This window comes from Harpia harpyja, chromosome 12 (genome assembly GCF_026419915.1).
Source record: "Harpia harpyja isolate bHarHar1 chromosome 12, bHarHar1 primary haplotype, whole genome shotgun sequence".
In the NCBI taxonomy this organism is placed as follows: domain Eukaryota; kingdom Metazoa; phylum Chordata; class Aves; order Accipitriformes; family Accipitridae; genus Harpia; species Harpia harpyja.
Genome location: NC_068951.1, coordinates 33879086 through 33898106, shown reverse-complemented (window position 1 = coordinate 33898106; position 19021 = coordinate 33879086). Strand labels below are relative to the sequence as shown.

Genomic DNA, 19021 nt, shown 5'->3' with positions numbered 1-19021 from the left:
CCCCATCGTGATAGACTTTATACCATAAATTTCTTACAGAAACAAGTACTTTACAAACCACAGACTTGCTTCGCCCCAAATTTAAAATTCTCCTACAGCGAAGCTAAAGCTCCACAACAACCCCTAAAGCTAGGTATACACCACCGTTTAAGGATATTTTTTTTCTTAAAAAGAAATTTACATAAGAATGTACAGGAGATTAAGCCAGACACTTCATATGCTGACACTAAAGCAACAGCTGAAGGGAGCATCTATTGCAATGAAAAATGCTGAAGGCACTTGGATGGCTTTTTTCACTCAGGATCTCTGGGATTTTTTTCATTTAAAATAATTTCATCTGAAAGTGGGTGCAAAATTGTCATCCCATTCGAACTCTACCACTGCAAAGCTGCTACATGGGAGATGTTTAGCAACAGGGAATGCAGTTTAGACTCAAGCAATGCATGTTTTATTAACCAGCTGTACCCTATTAGCTCCTCTCTGCAACTACAGACACGTGGCAACAGAGATGGATGGGAGACAGGAGTATTATTTGAAATTACACTATGGCAGTGCAAAACCCAATAATGAGGCCCTTTGCAAAGAGGAGCTCTCCTCCTGAGGTCTGCAAGTAGAAACAGGGAAAGGACTGGGCACTCAGCCACCAAAGCTCTTCTTGGGCCAATGCTCTGTGCAAGAGGGACAGGATTTGTTGCCACCTTACGGCAGACAACACAGTTCTGATGCCCTTGTGGCACTGCACACAGAGAAGACAATTTCCCTTTTTGTTTACCATCACGTAGGCTGCTAGAATGGTAGAATATAATGGGCCTGCATTCCTCAAACTTTCTAGAAGCCTGGATCCCCTCTTGAAGCTTACCACGTGACAGAGCTACAAAAGGCAGGTCTCCCTCAGCACGATGCTGCACTAGGCACACAGCAGTTTTGGAGAAGGATCGGCTCCTTGATCTGGGAATCTGGTTTGTTTGAACCCGCTCCAAAACCTTGTGTATGTAACACTGATAAGATGCTAAAATCAAAGGAGAATGGTGGCACCTCACAGAAGAACAAAGAACAAGCTGTTCCTTTTTTTATTTTTTTCACTGATGATCTCATTCTCTACGACAAAACAGTTCAAAGAACTTTCTTCCTTCTTTATTGAGCAAAATTATAAACAAAAAAGGATTAGCAAGAAAGAGCCGGAAGAGAGGGAAAAGGCCCTTTCACCCTGTAAATGCTCAAGAAAAACTGCCAACCCAGCAAGTTGTATCAAGTATTTGCCCCAGGAGTTAGAAAGTTGAGTTGAATGTATTTGAACAGTATGCAAGGGAACATGCTGGCAGCAAATCCCTCTTCTCTGTCTTTAGCAACCCTAGTCAGTCCTAGCACAGAGACACAGACCAAGCAAGTTCACTTCATACCTTAGCATATGCGAATTTCAGGACCATGCAACTTAAAAATGCAACTCTTCAAGGATAAAACAGCAGGATATAATTCTCTAGCATGCATACACACTCCCATTTATTTCCATCTCACTTTCAAGCATCAACATTCTCAGGAGAGAAGACAAACACTAGCAAGAGTGTTAAGTCAATGTAAAATCTAATACCAAGTTTTTTGTATTAACCACTATTTCTCACACTATCTTCACCCCTCAGGGAGATACAGAAGAGTTCAAAGCAGATTGCAAAGTGCTTGCTCTAGCCAGAAAACAGCCAACTACCTACCTGCTGCCAGCAGTTCAAGGTAGTTGGCTGTTCCCTAGCTAGACCAAACTCTTGCAGCAAATAATTACAGCTCTTTCCCATTCCCTTGCCCTGGCGGTACAATGTTGCTGCTCTTATCTGCAAAGCAATATTTAGCACCTTGCAAAAGTATGAAAAACTTGCATAAAGAGAGACAAATGAGGCCTTTAGCCTACATGCACGTTTTGTTGCTGTTAGGAGTGCTACAGTAGAGCATGGGTCTTCATCAAGGCTGATGTTCTCATGTGTGATTGTGGGCAAACCCGTGAGGACAGTGCCTACAGTGCAGGGTCTCAGTTACAGAAGGGAAAGCCAGACAGGCTGCAGATAGTAATAGGGGTGGACACAAAACAAATATAAGTGGCACCAAGGCAGAAAATGGCACTGAAACTTGGGGAAGCTGCTGGGAAGTAACTAGAGGCCTTCACAGATCTTTAACACATGGCTTTAAATGAAGGCCCCGATCCAAGCCCAAACATTTCTGTTTCTCTTTGGTATGTGTATGTACATCCATGGCTCAAGTGTTACAGAAGTGTCCCTCTTGGGATAGAGAGAGAAGAAAAGAGAGAGAGAGAAAAGAGAATGACTGAGTGGGAGAAAAGAGCAAAGGGGAAAGCAAAAAAAAGAGCAAGATGGAGAAGAGGAGGAAAAGAGTTTAATATAAAAATAAAAGTGGAACCATGGAAAGAGCGAGTTATTTGTCTGCTCTGGAGCCTGAAGACAAAGGTGGGTGGCATTAATTCTCAGCTGAGGTTACTTTTCCACCACAGGAAGCCAAGCTATTGTTCAGAAAATCAGACAGTGTGTTTTATTTTACTTACTTTAAAATAACAAGGAAAGTGCTTAAATTTTACTTGTGTGCCCTAGGGCCATTTTGCTTTTTGAAAGCGCAGTGCAACTGAGCATAAATCCATTAACTTGTTTACCATGAAACCAAATTTTTTGAAACATCACATGATGATCCTTTAGCCAACCGAAATGCAACTAATTACACCTTTTTTAAAGCAAGTAATAGCTTCTTCCTTCTCTAAAGGTCTCTTTCTTGACATAACCTCATGAAAAGAGTCTGGCAAAAGGAATCAGAATCCTGTATCTCAAGAGAGTGGGACAAGTCTCCAGGGTGCAGAGCAGCAACTTTTCCATCCAAGCATAAATATGACTTTAGTAAATGTTGCAACAACTTCGAAAGAGGAAAAAGTGTCTGCCCAAACAAACAACAAGCACCTCTAAAGAGTAACGATCCACAAAATACCACATACTATCAGGCATTGCCTCTAGGAGATGTCCCCATCCAAGCCCCTCTGCTACTGGTTTGCACGAAAAATGACCCACGGAAACAGCCCCCTTCACCTACCAGTCACAGAGAGACTTTGAGACCATCAGGAACAGCCTGGCCAAGGTTTCAAGATATTTGAACTCTTCTTGGAACTATGCTTAGTCACTCTTTTCTGTGTTTGTGGCACTTGGAGAGATGGCCAAGGTCAGGCCCCTGACTTGCACGGGGTGAAGAGAGAGGGAGCTGGCAACACGCAGCACGTCAGCTTGGCCACTCCAAGTGCCTGCATCAGACTGCAAACAGCAAAATGGCTGGGTGGGTTTGGGCTTTTGCTTTGCTTCTTAAATCACAATTAAAACCATTGCTTTCTTTCAACCTTTTAACTCCTTTAGTCTTTAAAATCACATTTACATCTTTTCCTTCAGGAGCTGGGCTGATGTAAAAACAATAAAAGCTGCGACTTCTCTCATTTTACTGCATAAACTCAGGAGCTGTGAGATGGATGAAATCCTCAACATTAGCAGAACCGAGATTGGTGCCAGTTATTCCAAAGTGAGAAACAGGATGAGATCACAGGGGAAGGGGAAAAAAAATAAAAAAATAAAACCATCTTCAAATGTTAACTCTTCCCATACTGAAAGTCTTGGTATTTCCTGGATTTCTGGAAGTATCTGAGAAACCACTGATAGAAATGGTGATGTTGCAAAGTGATGCTTTCAACGGTCCTGAGAGAACCAGGAAATATTCAGAGCATTTCATAAAATAAAGAGTAACAGGTTTTTTGTTATTTTCTTTTCTTCTTAAGTTAAAAGGTCAATGTGGGAGATCAATGAGTCTAAAATCCAGAATAACTCCTACCTGCTTTGTAGTGACTTTTAAAGCACTGTTTTACTCAGGTCTCAACTATCCTGACCTTTGGCCATTTTGTCTTTGGCATCAGCTGAATGTTATGGAGACAACTACAATTTTACAAACCAATTTGGGATTGGCTCCGGGTAAGGTACAAAACAAAACTCATGTGTTCATTAAGTGCAATGAAGGACAAGTGAAGATGAAAAGCACAAAAACATACTAGGAAGGGATCCCTTCCCAAGCAGAATATTTTCCAGAGTTTTCCATGAGCCATCACCAATTCTTTAAATAGTTTCAGAATTATGAGGAGACTTTATCTATTACTAAATTAAATGCTGGGAGCAGGGCTTCCATGTGAATTGCATACAGTTTTTGTCTGTAGCAGCTAATAAATTCAGCAATGTCCTAAAACCACTTCATAGAATTTAAAAGCTACCTTTTATACCTCAAAACAAAGCCAGGACACCTCCATAATGTGCCACTTCACGCGTCGCGCATTACAGAGCCCTGAGTTTTATACACAAACTAGCACAAGGCAAATCAGTTAAGCACTGTTTCAAATACTTTGGCTACAGTTAGCATTTAAAGCCCCCACAAGGAAGGTGCTCCCCCATGCCGCCCAGCTCTGAAGGATATGCTCAGAGATGGCTCGTGGTCAGCACGAGGCATTCCCAGGCTCTCAGGAGAGTGGGAGGGTCGATCCTCCCACAGGAACATGGGGTAGATCTTCATGCTGGTGGTGTTCTCCCAACTTCCAGCTCCCATGAGCTGGAAACATCTAAGCTGGTGATCAGTCAGAATTCAGGTCTCCAGTCCTCACAGATCATGTCATGTTACCGAGGCAGAGAAACAACAGAAGAGTGTCCTGTCTTGTGGGTTGCCAGTGAACCCACATCAGCTCTTCATCACCTTGTGACAGAAGATGCTGCCATCCAGAACACACCTGCTGCCTACACCATTCCTGAAAACTACCTTCAAACCTGATGCAATAACTCCGGAGGAGAATGAAAGAGCTCTTCTGTGCAAGTGGTACCACTGCACCATTAAGTTGGATACTTACACAAGAAGGAATTCTCCTGAGGGAAAAACACTAAATACTCAGAAGGACAGAATTTACACAGCATGTACAAGATAAAACATTTAATTGCAGACTGAAGGACACAGGGAATGATATCCAACAGAATAAGCATAATGCATAAAGATGTGTTCATGTTGCTGAGCGAGATAGAAGCAGGAAAATACAGATGCAAGTGGGGCCCAAGTATTTTAAAAGTCAGGCTAGAGCACAGGACAGCTGGGGACAGACAGATGGAAAATTAAGAGAACGTGCTATTTCTTTGATATATCAAACGTGTCCAGCATTGGCAGACTGATACCAGACACAATGGTTCCTTATGCAGCGATGCCTATGTCCCACCTTCTGCCTGTGCAGGTTTTCTCCCTGTTCCTATGCTGGTATCTTTTTACCAGCAGAGGGTCACAGGTAAGCTGGTTTCCTCTGTGCCTGCACAAGTGCCCAGCAGACTTTGTGAGGTGCCAAAATAGCAAGTTCCACTTACAGATTTTATAAATTGTTTTGATTTCTTTGCAAGATCCAAGTGTAATGAGCAAAGTGAAGAGGAGTTACAAACCTCAAATACATCAGATTTATCTACTGAATGACAGTACTTGCTATGTGGTCGTCTCTGGGAGAACCTCTAGATGACTACTTATGACTTAGACCCAACGTGAATCTTTGCTACCCGCAGTCTATCCCAAGCACTTGGCAGATGGATCTTCAATCCTTCACTAAGACAAGATGTCAAGCAGGATACCGAGGCAATGACTGTGCTGCTGTGAACTCAGATTCCCGGCTCAGAAAGCATTCTTTGCTGGTAGGGAGAAGTTACCAAGGCAGACTGCACTTAGCTCTCTCAAGCAGTCTCTTAACAGTGAGGTTTCCAGCCAACGTGATGAAGGTAAAAGGACAATTTTTGGTATTCACGTCATGAATTGTTTTTATCGCTATTCCAAGACTCATTCAAGAGGCTAACTCTATCAGGAAATCAGCAGTCTTTGAATTTAAAGAGATGGGAAGTGGCACCCAGCAGCTTTCAAGATGAATTACGATCATTTTGGGTGTAGGACATCATCCTCTTCCTGAAATGAAGGTTTAGAGTGGGGAGGAACCAGCCTCTCTCTACTGCTAGGTCAGTCCTTTTTGTGATATCTCTACTGTACACAGTAATCCAAGGCTGAGCAAGTGTTCCCAGGCATTCAGAGACACCGTGGGATTTAGTGCTAGGCCAAACACATACAGGGTACTTCCACTGAACAGCCCTGACATTTTAACCTTTTTGAGAACACAAGGCAACCACTGAGATTTCACTTTTAGCCATCCAACTTTTTGTTTATTTTTGGAAAGATTTCCAAAATATTTCCATCTGCACCTGGTTTTACTCTTTCTGTGTAACTAGCATAATAGTCAACAATCAAGAAATACTGTAGTGAATTGCACTGTAAGAAGATGTTTCTCCTGTTCAGCTGGTTTCTGAAACCCCTGCATTGCAATAAATTAAAAGTTAAAACAATAGCGCAGTGATTCTGAGGGACCCTGCCACTTTAAAAAGTTCATAATAAAGAATATATACAGCAGTAACTTCTTCGCTGCCTGCATGCAACAGAACATATGACTGAAGTTAACCATGTGGGAATTTATTCCTAGCTATTTGTACCCTTTTAAAGTTTATCTTCTTCACATATCTTCTGATTCTTATCTGTTAAATTTACTGAAAAAATCTTGTTTTCTCTAGCTCTATCTGGTCATCACCTATCATTTGCGGTTCTTCTCTAAAGACTCTCCTGGTCCCTGAGGTCCTTTTTAGTGAACAGAAATCCTAGGCAAAGCGCTTTTAGATCTGTTTGTACAGGAATTTCAGGATCCTCTTCCCATTACCCAGCTCTTTAAAGGCATTTGGATTTTTTCTTTCAATATACAATCAGACACCATTGGTTTTAAGTCTATATCCACAAATATTAGCGAGATCCCCTGGGACACAAAATCCCGCACCTCTAAATCTTTGGGGAATTGTCCCAGGTCCTGAACTTATGAACTGAAATGATCCGGAAGGCGACTTTGCCCAGAGCATCTCTCCTCCCTGCAGGAAAGTAAACTCACTTTTATGAGTAATTCTACTGGTATTTGCACATCTGTTTGCCTGTTCTACAGCCACGGTCTTCTTTAGGTTAGTGCTTCATAGACAATCTACCTTTTATTTTGTTCTAATCCTATGTCTTTTTCCCCTACAGCTTGCTTTGTGTACTGTCAAAAAAAAGCTTTCGGGATAAGGATGGAATCTTTATAAAATACCTATACTTGATACAAAAATCCAGTGCAATAAATATGAATTCCCAGTAACAAATCCTGCCCACTTTTGCTTAACCAAGCCTTTAACTAATCTTCTCATAAGTAGCTCTCAAATATACACAAAAAATGTTTTAACAAATTATGTTCCAGCAATCAATGCTCCAACCAAATCCAAACTTTCTTAATCTCCACCCCAATACCTTACCACCCAGTTTAATGCACTTATTTAGGAATTAGGCTCAGTCTGTTTCCCTTTCAACCACCATCAGTTTGGAGCAAGGTGTCCTATTTCCACTCAAGCTGAGGGGAGCCCTACATTGTCAAGTTGTCTCACAGATTTCAAGAGAGATGTTCGGTGGAGGAAAGGTGACGCAATCCAGCCCTCTGATTCCATTCAACCCTGCACTTGGAAATTGGAAGTGATGCGTGTTTCCGCACACAACCCCATGTTACTTTAAAAGAAGAGGCAAAATACACTGTACATGCTGCAGTTCCCCAGCACTACATGGGAGCACACTGTGGGACACAGCAGGGATCTGGATTTGGCACAGACTTGAGTGTATTTTGCCTATTTCAAAGAGTCTGCAACCACAAGCCCTCGATAGAAAAGATATGCACCTGTTTCTAATCACTGCAATATGTCTTTTTCACTTTCCTAGTGACACAACAAAACCCACCAGACTAATCAGCAGGTAACAGGAGAGCCAAGCTAATTATGTCCGATAACAAAGGACAAACCGACCAAATGTTATGCACAATCCCACTCCTTGTAGGTCGTCTTTATTTTTCCCATATTTGACTCCTGCAATAAATTTAAGTAAATTGCTGTTTACGGTCATTTTACATTTGACTTATATATCAGTGTGGAGTTTCTGTCATCTTCTCTGAGTCTGGTGTCTGTTCATCTTAAACATCTTACAAAGAAGGAAGCATAGTAATTTCATAATGTAACTTTTGATTCAACATTAGTCCTTTCTTCAGCATTTATCTTAAGCAAGTCAGCCCAGCATAACTCCAATTACAAACTCTTCCTACACTCTATGCTGCAGGAACCAAATGGATTAGCTGAAAGGTCCTGCACCACGTGTTGCTAGAGCAAATTTCACCCTACAGTCCTTAAGTGGCCAGAGGGACAAAGCTGAATAGAAGAGGGAATATTTATGTCTTAAAAAGCAAAATATAAGTGCATGCAACTTTGCAAAATTAAAACAACCCAAGTGTTTGCAACCTATATCAGGAAAGAACAAGGATGGAAGGAGAGGAAGACCGGGCGGTCACCTGAGATGGGAGAGAACATCTTGGGGCTACCCGGGCTCTTACAGGTGTTTTTCAAGCACAAGATACTGGAGCTCATGCACTAGGGGATGTCTACTAAGGTATCCACAAGGTCTAAGAAAAGCAGCTCTAGTGTCTGTAGGCCTGCAGTAGACAAGGGATAATTTTACCAACATTTGGCAAAACACTGGTTGGTTTTACCAAAATGTGTGAAATAGGCTCCTTGAACAGAGATGTAAATCCTTACTCTCTGCAGATCTGTTTCTGAAAACTGCAGCCCACAGTGGATTGTCTGGTGTCTGCTAAAGGTCATGCTGTTTCCAGATTTGGGTCACTAAGAGAAGGTCTCTTCTTTGCTTATACCCCATTTTCATGACACTCATAGAAACACAGTGTGTTTGAGGTTTTTATCCCATTCCCCTTAGGTAAATTTGATTTAAATTCACCAACGTGTTGAATGGATTTAAAGTGAAGGGAAAAACCAGGGAGCAGCACACTGCAGAAGTCTGATTTGCTTAGGTCATCAGGTAAAGACTAGAAAGATTCAATGAATGTATCTATATATGACCTTGCTCCGAAATGCAGACAACTAATGTCACTAAGGACATAAAAAACAGGGCAAACAGCCTGTAGAATATATTTCTATTCTGCAATACAACAATTCCTCCTAGAATAAGATTTAAATTACTTAAACTTGAATTACTTTGTGAAAGATTGTAGGGATACAGGAATGAAAGAACAACAGTGAGAACCATGTTAATCATCATTATACACGCAAAAAGATGTACAGAAGCTCTGTCAGTATGGCCCAAAGTACTGCTTTGAAATCAGCATCAAAAGACCTGCACATGGGTAAGACAACGCCTCAGAAATGCACGCCAATCACTTCTGCTGCATCCTTTCCCATCATGGCTTGACATTTCACTAGATAGAATTGTCTGCCTTTAAATTTGTCAAATTTCATTTCTGTTCCTACCAGTAAGCAGCCTTCAAACACAACTCCATCAGTTGTGTACATTACCAGAAATATAAACAGCACTTGCAGATAATTCCCAGAAGAAGTTTGGCAAGTGTGGGAGACTTGCCTGGTGTCACTGGGACACGCAGGTCACCTAGTGTGCTCTTACATGATGAGATCAGAATAAATCTTCAAACATCTGCACCCTGGGTGAAAACATTCAGGCTTGAAAGCGGTGTAGTTGTTTTCTGAGAAAGTATGCGACACCCGTACGAACTGAGAACAGCTCTGTTGTATGCTCCTGGCTGCAGTAATTTGCTAGAAGATGTGTAGAAAGGATCACAAAAATGCATCGACTGAAATGAACTTGCTTAAAACCTCAAGCTACCCTGAAACAGCTCTACAAAGGCTGTAGAAACTAGGTGCAGTCCAGATCCATCCTTTACTCTAAGATTATGCTGAGTCATCTAAATGGAGTACACTGTGTTCATATTTCTGAAGCTGTTACATAAATAACCCTATTTTCATTCTTTATTGGAGCTGATCTCTTTTAAAATATACACTCACAAATGTGAACAGCAAGCTTACCTCCCTACTGCTATCATTAAACAATAACGAGGAGCACGACCGTTAATCAAAAGCAGACTCCAATATAAAATCCTCTCAAAACCAGACTGGCCCACTTAAGACATATATCCCTGAAAAGTTTCCAGCTGCTGCAATATCCTACTGCGAGCTCCATTAAAAATACAGCTATTCCCACAACCATCCTGTGCTTCCTTTGCTAGTGACACCCTGCTACCGGGTAGTTCTTCATGATAGATTTGTGGACTACTTCTGCAAAAAATTCCTTTCCATCTTTTACTGAGGACGTAGCATGGGCGAGTCCTCCATCCAGCTACTGGAACTGCTAAGGGTTACACTGACAAGTTTTAAAACTAAGCAAAGGTGCAAAAACAGTCCCTTATCTCTCTACTTGTTGCCCAAGGTCCTTCAAGGCAAAGAAACTGTCACAGTCTTGAATAAATTAGCAACCAATGCTTGAGGACAAAGACAATTTCATTCTTCAAAATCTTCTGAAATGCACTGATCTAGCTGTTTGATAGAAGTGCAGGCAATGAGTGTTTTCTTTTTTCTTGAAGTTATTACGGGTGCTATACACCAACAGAGAGACATTTTCTGAATTGGGTTCTGCATTCTCTGTTGATTTTTTGAGATCTCCTGACATCATGAGGATGCCAGATATGTGGTTTGTTCATGCTGGGGATTTTTGGAGTTGTTTTTTTTTTAAAGTGTTTTACATATGGGCAAAAAAGATGGAAAAAATAATAATTTCTTGTAACCACATTTACATTTGGAATAAAAGCTGTGTTAACTCTTAACACAACTTTGTCCTCATGAGAGATGCAGCCTTGCCAGCCCTGAATAAGCTCTTAACCTCTAAAACAACTCTTTGTCATAATAATTGCAGCTAGCATAGCAACTTTTAAAGCCAAAAATCCTCAGGGTACCTCCAAAACATATCAAGAGGCTCTATTAAGCACAAGATTGAGGTTCCCATAGGGGCTCTCCTTAACACTGAAGAGTTGGGAACGGCTGTAGCTTTGCAAGCAAGTGAACACAAAGAAGTGAACCCAAAGGACTCCCAGCACTGGTTTTGGACCTTTGTAAATTCCTGAAAAATTTTAAGTCAAAGTACAGATATCTTTAAAAATTTCACATATGCTGATGGATTTATACCTCTGCTTGTGCCAGCCACATTTCATGGGCCTGTAATAGTAACCGACATAGTGCTATAGTAGTCAGTAGACCACAGGCTGAAAATCACTGAGTCAGGCTATCAGCACATGGTGGGCCAAAAAAGTAACGACTCCACAGAGATTCAATTTGCATGCAACTGCATGGCTTTTCCAGGGGTGACTTTCCTTGGCCTAAGGCTGAGGCAGTGCTGTGATGGAGTGTGGGCACCACTCTCACAGCGGATCGGAGGCTGAAAGGAGAGGCAGAGCACATGATGCCCGCGATGGGCACAGACAGGATTGCTCCTAAAGAAGGCTCCAGCTCACAGCATCTTCTCATTGAGAGGAGTCCAGGGTGGAACAAGCCCGTTGAAGGATGCACGGCTCCAGCCAAAAGGCAGAGATCTGGCACACAAAGGGCTGCTGTGAGCAGGCTCCCACTTAATGGTTCATGCAAAATGATATGTGGGGGTGAACAAAGGCCTTCGGGCTGGGACAGCCACCAGCGGGTGCATTCACTCATCTGCCTCTTGGATTTTCTCCTCTGAGGCTCATCTGGAGGAAATAGGAGTGTGCACAATGATCCTGAGAAGGACATGAAACTTTCAAAAGCACTAAATCCACACTGGATTTCCCATTCTATACATCTTGGATACAAGCCAAGCAAATCTTTACTTTTACTCTCAGGAAGACAGCCGTGCCTGTCCCCTACTCTTTCCTGGTTTCTTCATGTCTCTTCTAAAACACACTGGTGAAGTTTATTTTGGGGATCTGAAAGAGGAGAAATGTTCCTGCACCTTACACTTTTGCCTTATTTGAAAAACTGAGCTTTGTAAACCTTCTCTACGCAGAGTGACCCTGTAGTCTGATCCATTTTACCTTTCTTTCCCAACTACCTGGCTTTCCGGGGAAAAGGAATTGTTATCTTTAACTGCAGAAGCATCCTCTGTCCACTCTGGTTAAGTGCCTCAGATACCACCTTTGAAATAACAGGGCATCCTGGGAGAGAGAATTGTGCCTGCTCCTGTGTTATATAGAGGTAAAGACAATCCCTGAATGTATAGCTCTGACATGATCCTTCCACATATTCCTTAGCCTTCACAGAAGATCAGGGAAGGGCAGGGAAAACCTTCATCTGGAGGCTCCAGGAAGCCACCACAGGCCTGACACAGCCCCTGGGAGAAAGATGAGTCAGAAATAATCAGGCCAAGAGGACTTCAGTGTTTGCTTTCTTCCCCACATGCAGGCAGCTCCCTCTGCCTCATGCCTGTACAGAGAAGAGCAAAAAGCAACAAAGCAGGGAAGACTGGCAAAGCACATGAAGTCCACTCAGAAGGCAACTTTTTAAAAAATTTCTATTTGGTTTTTTTCCTCAGGTGGATTGCATGAGAAGGACTTGTTCCAAAGAGGCTTGATCAGGGTAGGGGGCAGCACTGCAGCCACCCACCTCTGCATCACAAGGGGATTTTTAGCAGTCATGCTACAGAGCTCCCATAATCAAGTAACATCATAATAACACCTAGAACCCTCTTGGCTGGACCTTACAAGTAGAGGATCCCTTCTGCACTGGTACATCTCCTTCCTTATAGATTGGAGCAAGAGTCCTTACACAGCATTTTCTGCAGTTGGGATCGGAGAAACGAGGCAGACTTCAAAGTGCAGCCACATCCCTGATCAGCAGATATATCAACAAGTCCCAAGTATGAGTGACAGCCCTGCAATGGCTTTGCAGACTTTCTGGGAAAGAAGAATTCTTGTTCAAACAGATATTTTCCTTGAACACTTTCTCCAAATGGAGATGTATGCACCACAAACCAGGTCAGTGAATAGTTTCCTGCAGCATCTAAAACCCACATGTATGTGAGCAGTAAAGCCTCAGAAGCCAGAGTTTCAACACCTTAGATCTGAGGGGCTGTGGGATCACAACACTGTCATACATCTACAGTAATTCAGATGACAAAGTGGAAAGAGGGAGAACAGAATTCAGCTTAGGATCTCTCAAGATGACTGTTTAAATTTTCTGTGAAATAGAACAGCAATTTTTTCTTAAACTTGCCCCCAAACTGCTATCGTACAGTATAATTAATTTTATTGGCCTCAAATTTTCTTTCATCTCTGATTTTTCTATCAGTTTTATAGCCCTGTAATACTATTCTGTACCTGGGTCTAAATGACATGACAATTCATTGGCCACATTGCACAGAATGAAATTAACCCAAAAAAGGGGAATGATGTCTTTGATATCATCATATTGCGATGATTAACAAGAGCAAGAAAAACTAAACACACACAAAAAATCACTTCATCTTCTTTATTAGTGGTGGATAGGCTAATCAAATCATGCAATATTTCTAACCAAGCCTGTTACTGGATCTCATCAAACTAAATGAGCAGAACTTGGATGGCAAAGTAAGCTTACAAGAGGGAAGTTCCTTAAGTCAGAATCATCAAGATTTGGCTTCTGGAGCTTTACTTTCTGTTCTGCTGGCTTTCAGCATAGTAAAAGTACAAATAAGGCAGAACAGAAAGCTTAAAAGGCAAAGAAAAGAATAACACAACTTATAAGGCACACACTGTTCATCTGACAATTCCCAGCATCCCATAAACACCAAAAAGCAATTCAGCCAGTGACCTTCAAAAAACTGGATTCCTTTATCCAGGGACTGTCTATTCAAGGTCAAAGTTTCACTAAACTTCAGTCTGCAAGTGCAGCATATTAGCTATTCAGCTGTAACTCCTGTAATGACAGGAGACAGCTGAGACCTGCTCAAATCAAATTACAGCTCTGATTATGCAAAACACTATGGTTCTGCATTTCCTGACACCAAGACTACTTCAGAGTGCAGCTTGAAGATATCTGCTCTAAGATTTCTGAAAACAGGCAATTAAAACAACAAGAAAAAAACTAGTTTATTACTCTACTCATATTTGGTAAAGAATACTTCATGACGAATTATATATACAAATGTGTCAATGGACAAATATAAACACTGAGAAGTATTTTGTAAAATATATCTCATACCGTCAGGGAGTTGTTTACAGGACAAAGCATCATCAAGATCTTTGGCAGTTGATGGGTCGATGGTGAAAATGCATTCTTTCCTATCCAAGGAGAGAAGAAGAAAAGGAAAATTTATCTTCCAGTCATGAAGAAGGTATCAAAACACAGAGACCATCAGAGGCATCCAGACAACAACCATATTTTCAGAAGACTCTGTTGAAACGTCTTCCAAACTAATCTGAAAGTCTAAATATAATCTAAACAAAAAAAGGGGGGTTAGTCAAGTGAATCTCCTTGGGTTTTCTTTCATTTTTCTTTTTGGTCCAACGCTTGCTCTTAACAGCTTTCCTCTCATTACTGATTTTCCTCCACAAAAACTAAACAATTTAGCCCATCAAGTTCACTCCAAAGAAACGAGCAGGAAGAAGTCTTGATGCCTTGCAGCTAGAGTAAAAATAGATTGTTCCTAATTGCAGAGCTAAATGGAACACAAATAACCCCCATCCCCATGCATAGGAGTAGATATCACAGCATCTGAAGCTCCACGAGCACAGCTAGCACGGATCAGAGGCAATAAAACATTTACAAACTAAGCTGAATGATAACAAAATTGAGTGAGAGTTTTGGTCTCAGTAAAGACACCCAAGAGGTGCAATACTTTATAACATCTACATTGCCTATTATGCACCAAAAGGAAAAGCAGGTTCAATAGGAAACACTATGAAAGTTATAGAAAGAAAGAGCTCCAAATCAGCTAATTAGACCTAGCAAATCAACTTGGTGCTTAGGAAAAGCTGAAGGCCTTTTCGCATATGCTGTACTAGGTGGCACCTGGAGTATGCAGCCCTGCCCTGGAAGGCTTACATACATTTGTCCCATAGCAGTGGGTGGCAGGAACACTGGGAACATGGACCACAGATACGGTCTAGGGCCACAAAGATGAGACAAAACAGAGCATCCGACTCAGGAATCATCACGTTTAATAGAGCAGAGCCTGGCACCAGCGAGACCCAAAACCTGAAGCACTCAACAAATAAAACTTCCTAAACTCCTACTTCAGAGCCTCCCTTCATCCTGGGCTGCCCTACAGCAACTTCTTGCCCAGGCCCCTGGACTACAGCAGGGTTCACCCAAGCAATGTGTGGAATGTGGGACTGGAGCTGAAGAGCAGTGAAGACAGTAAAGGAATGGTTTGCTGGTTTATTTTGCTTTTATCTTAACCTTTAGAATAAGTTCGGCCCCCTCCCTAGTTAAAAGATCCCCAAGCACAATGGTATAGGCTGAGGCTGCCAAGGAAGAGATCAGACCACTTCTTTTCTCTTTGCCACAGAAAAACTCATATCATGACAGCAACTCCCTTCTAGAGATCTGTAATGAAAACACCTATTATTTTTCTTACAGCATAACCATTGGTATACTCCTGGGGTAGTAAAGGTGGGAGGGGAAAAATTACAGTGAACTTTTAAAGGAGCAAATGTCACGTGGAATTAGCAAGTCTTAGTCTTTTTGCATGGGTGCTCACACAGTGAGAGCAATGTCTCTGTCTTCGCAGGCCTACCACTTCAGTACTTAAATGCTCTGGGTGGTATCTGTTGGTGTCAGACAGCTGGCAGCATGTATTTATATAATTCCACCAGGCACACTAAATAGAGATTTTCAAAGACATAAAAATCAGTAAAGCACTTTGCTGCCTTCTGAGACTTTGAAAATCTTTTAGAATATGCTAGCTTTCAGATTGGATAGCAAAGCTGCCTTAATCCCCAGATGCACATTAGTTTCTGATCCTTTGCATGCATCTAAACAAATTAGAGACTGTGACATTGAAAGATATAAAATCTTTTCAACTACACCGGGACTTTGATCTGTTGCTGCCTAGCTATCCAGTACCGGGAATCAACCAATTTTTAAAGGCTTGCAAACAACCTAACTTCCATAAATATATATTCCTTAAAATTCCACCTAAGGATGGAATTTCAGGATACCTCCACTCCAAGGTACTATGCAACTTTCTTTAGGGAGCTGTGCGCATGCAGATACACAGACAACTATACTGCAAGCAGTATGGGCGCATGCAGGTGTGCCAACCTGCATGTATTGATACACCAGGTCCCACTAACTGTCCTGGTTTTGGCTGGGATAGAGTTAATTTTCCTTCTAGTAGCTGGTATAGTGTTATGGTTTGGATTCAGTATGAGAAGAATGTTGATAACACACTGATGTTTTCAGTTGTTGCTAAGTAGTGTTTATACTAAGTCAAGGATTTTTCAGCTTCTCATGCCCAGCCGGCAAGAAGGCTGGAGGGGCACAAGAAGTTGGCACAGGACACAGCCAGGGCAGCTGACCTAAACTGGCCAAAGGAATATTCCATACCATGTGACATTATGCCCAGTATATAAACTAGGGGGAGTTGGCCTGGGGGGGCAGATGGCTGCTCGGGAACTAACTGGGCATCAGTCGGCAAGTGGTGAGCAATTGCATTGTGCATCACTTGTTTTGTATATTCCAATTCTTTTATTATTATTCTTATTATTGCCATTTTATTATTGTTATTATTATCATTATTATTTTCTTCCTTTCTGTCCTATTAAACTGTTCTTATCTCAACCCATACGTTTTACTTTTTTTTTTTTTCCCCAGATTCTCTCCCCCATCCCACTGGGTGGGGGGGAAGTGAGCGAGCAGAGCAGCTGCGTGGTGCTTAGTTGCTGGCTGGGGTTAAACCACGACACTAATGCACAGGGTATAAAGGTAACAGCATCCTGGCACTGTGACTTCCCCTGCCACATATAGTAAACCTTCCTTTAAGTTACTTCACTTAAAAGAGCAAATGGCACTGAATGGACACCAATGGCTTGCTTTATCTGACAAGTGAGCAAGAAAAAGGTTGAAGAGCTTCTTCATAGAGAATGTGGGCTCCTGTTTCAGGGGAACAGATAGCTTATCCCAGATGTTCTGGGCCTGCAACTACAAGCATCTGCCACCCATTGCGAATTGTAGCTCCAGGCAGTTTAAAAATTAGCAGATTGGTTTCAACGAAGTGCATATTTGCAGTCTGCCCTGGAAAGAAGCGAGCATAAATACACGAGTGCCAAATTCTGAACACATTTATACAATGGTAGCAACTAAGGGACTGCTTTGTTGAGATGTATTTGGCCAGTCGAATCTACTACAGAGGTCAGCGGTGGCCCCAGTTCAGAGAGCCCAAACCTGCAAGGCCGGCGGGGCAGCCCCAGCCTCCCTGGGCAGCGCTTTGTGCACAGCCTGCTGCCCTTCGGGACGCGCTGGCCGGGCTCCGAGCAGCCTCTTAGCATGCAAACTGCAGGCACAGACACAGCTCGCCGTCTGAGATACTTAAACTCACAGATGCAAAGCTGAAGAGGGGTCCAGACAAATACTGATTTAGCACTTCTCACCAGCATTTCTATGTGCAGCACAGCTGGGATATGTTTTACCACCAGGCTCAGATCTGCTTCTCCTTTAAAACTACTCAAGGGACTTGGACTTGTAACTTGTCACAGGCATTTTATTCTGGGCACAGACTGCAAGGTGAGGTAAGAAAGTCACTGAGCAAGTAACACAAGGAATGATACTCCCTGGCATAAGGACTCTCCAGAAGCGTTGCAGAGCCGATGGCCAGGTAGTCAATGGGACAAGAGAAGCCGATCTGCAAGGAGAGCTCAAAGTTCCTAGCAGTGAGATAATCCTGGCACACAGCAGTACACCTCGCTGAAGTTTTCTAAGTGAATTCTGCTCACCAGTAACTGCATTATTAAGTGTGACGAATTATATTTCTGGTTTTCAGTTTTTAGTACTGGAGAAGTTTCAGATGGCTATAGGAACTGGGGCTGGCATGTGGGAAAGGAAACAATCCACCGAGCGATGGGACCGCAGTGCTGAGCCCAAGGGCAGCGCCCCGCACACATGCTCCTCCAGGGCAAGGTCTCCGAGGAAGGCATGTTCTCAGCTATCTCCTTCTGCTTTTCCTCCAGCCCTACTGGTATCACCTTTTATCTCCAGCACGCTGCAGAGAGCCGCCTCTCGTCCTGGAGAGAACAGGGGCAAGGCAACAAAAAGTAAGGGGAGGAAAGGCTGGGTGTGGGCAGTGCAGCCTGCCTACTGCTCTGCAAGCTATCCCCTCCCTTGGCACCCAGGCCAGCCACTCCTGTACAAACCCCCAGGGAGGACCCTGGAGGCAGCTGACAAAAACCATCTGGGTGAAGAAATAACATTGCTCCCAGCTATGCGGGAAGTCCACCCTGTGAAGAGGAAGGAGCCATTCAAATTCCTCCCCTGACCATACTGTCTGGCTGTACAATACCCCAAAGGCTGTGGCACAAGGGATCTCAGAGAGATCAGACCCCATTTCTGACCATAACCAATCACAAAACCAACTTGCAGTGGGTTGTATGACTAAACCTCAAGGCAACAGTACTTTTTATGCACCTGCTAACAAAGACGTTGCTTAAGCACAAGCAAATAGCCCAGCTACATGCATGCACATTTGCATTGACCACAGATAAATACAAATCGGCTGCTGTCTCCAGCTTCTGGAGGCCTGCCAAGGTGACCTTGTGGGTTAAGGAGCTTGATCATTCCTCTCCTCCCCTTCTTTAAAAGCCCCAAAGGAGCCATCTCTCATTGTCATTACACCTAATAAAAATCTGTTTTATTCATTTCAAATTGTCAAAACATACTTTGTAAAAGTAATGAGATGTTCCAAGTCCACTCATTCCAACATACACACAAGTTGGTTAGTTAAAGGAAACCAGTTTAGGAGATAGAGACACACACAGAGTTAAGAGATTTTCTGGTCTTCATGCTCAAAAGTACTAGAGATAAACATGTGCCTT

General features: G+C 42.5%; 1 protein-coding gene across 1 annotated transcript in view; it reads right to left on the bottom strand.

Moving 5' to 3' along the window:
* DIS3L2 (DIS3 like 3'-5' exoribonuclease 2) overlaps positions 1-19021 on the bottom strand; it is a 196262-nt gene that overhangs the window by 81988 nt on the left and 95253 nt on the right. The window contains 1 exon segment of the mRNA XM_052803032.1: positions 14193-14272. Within this exon segment, the coding sequence (XP_052658992.1) occupies positions 14193-14272 (80 nt within the window).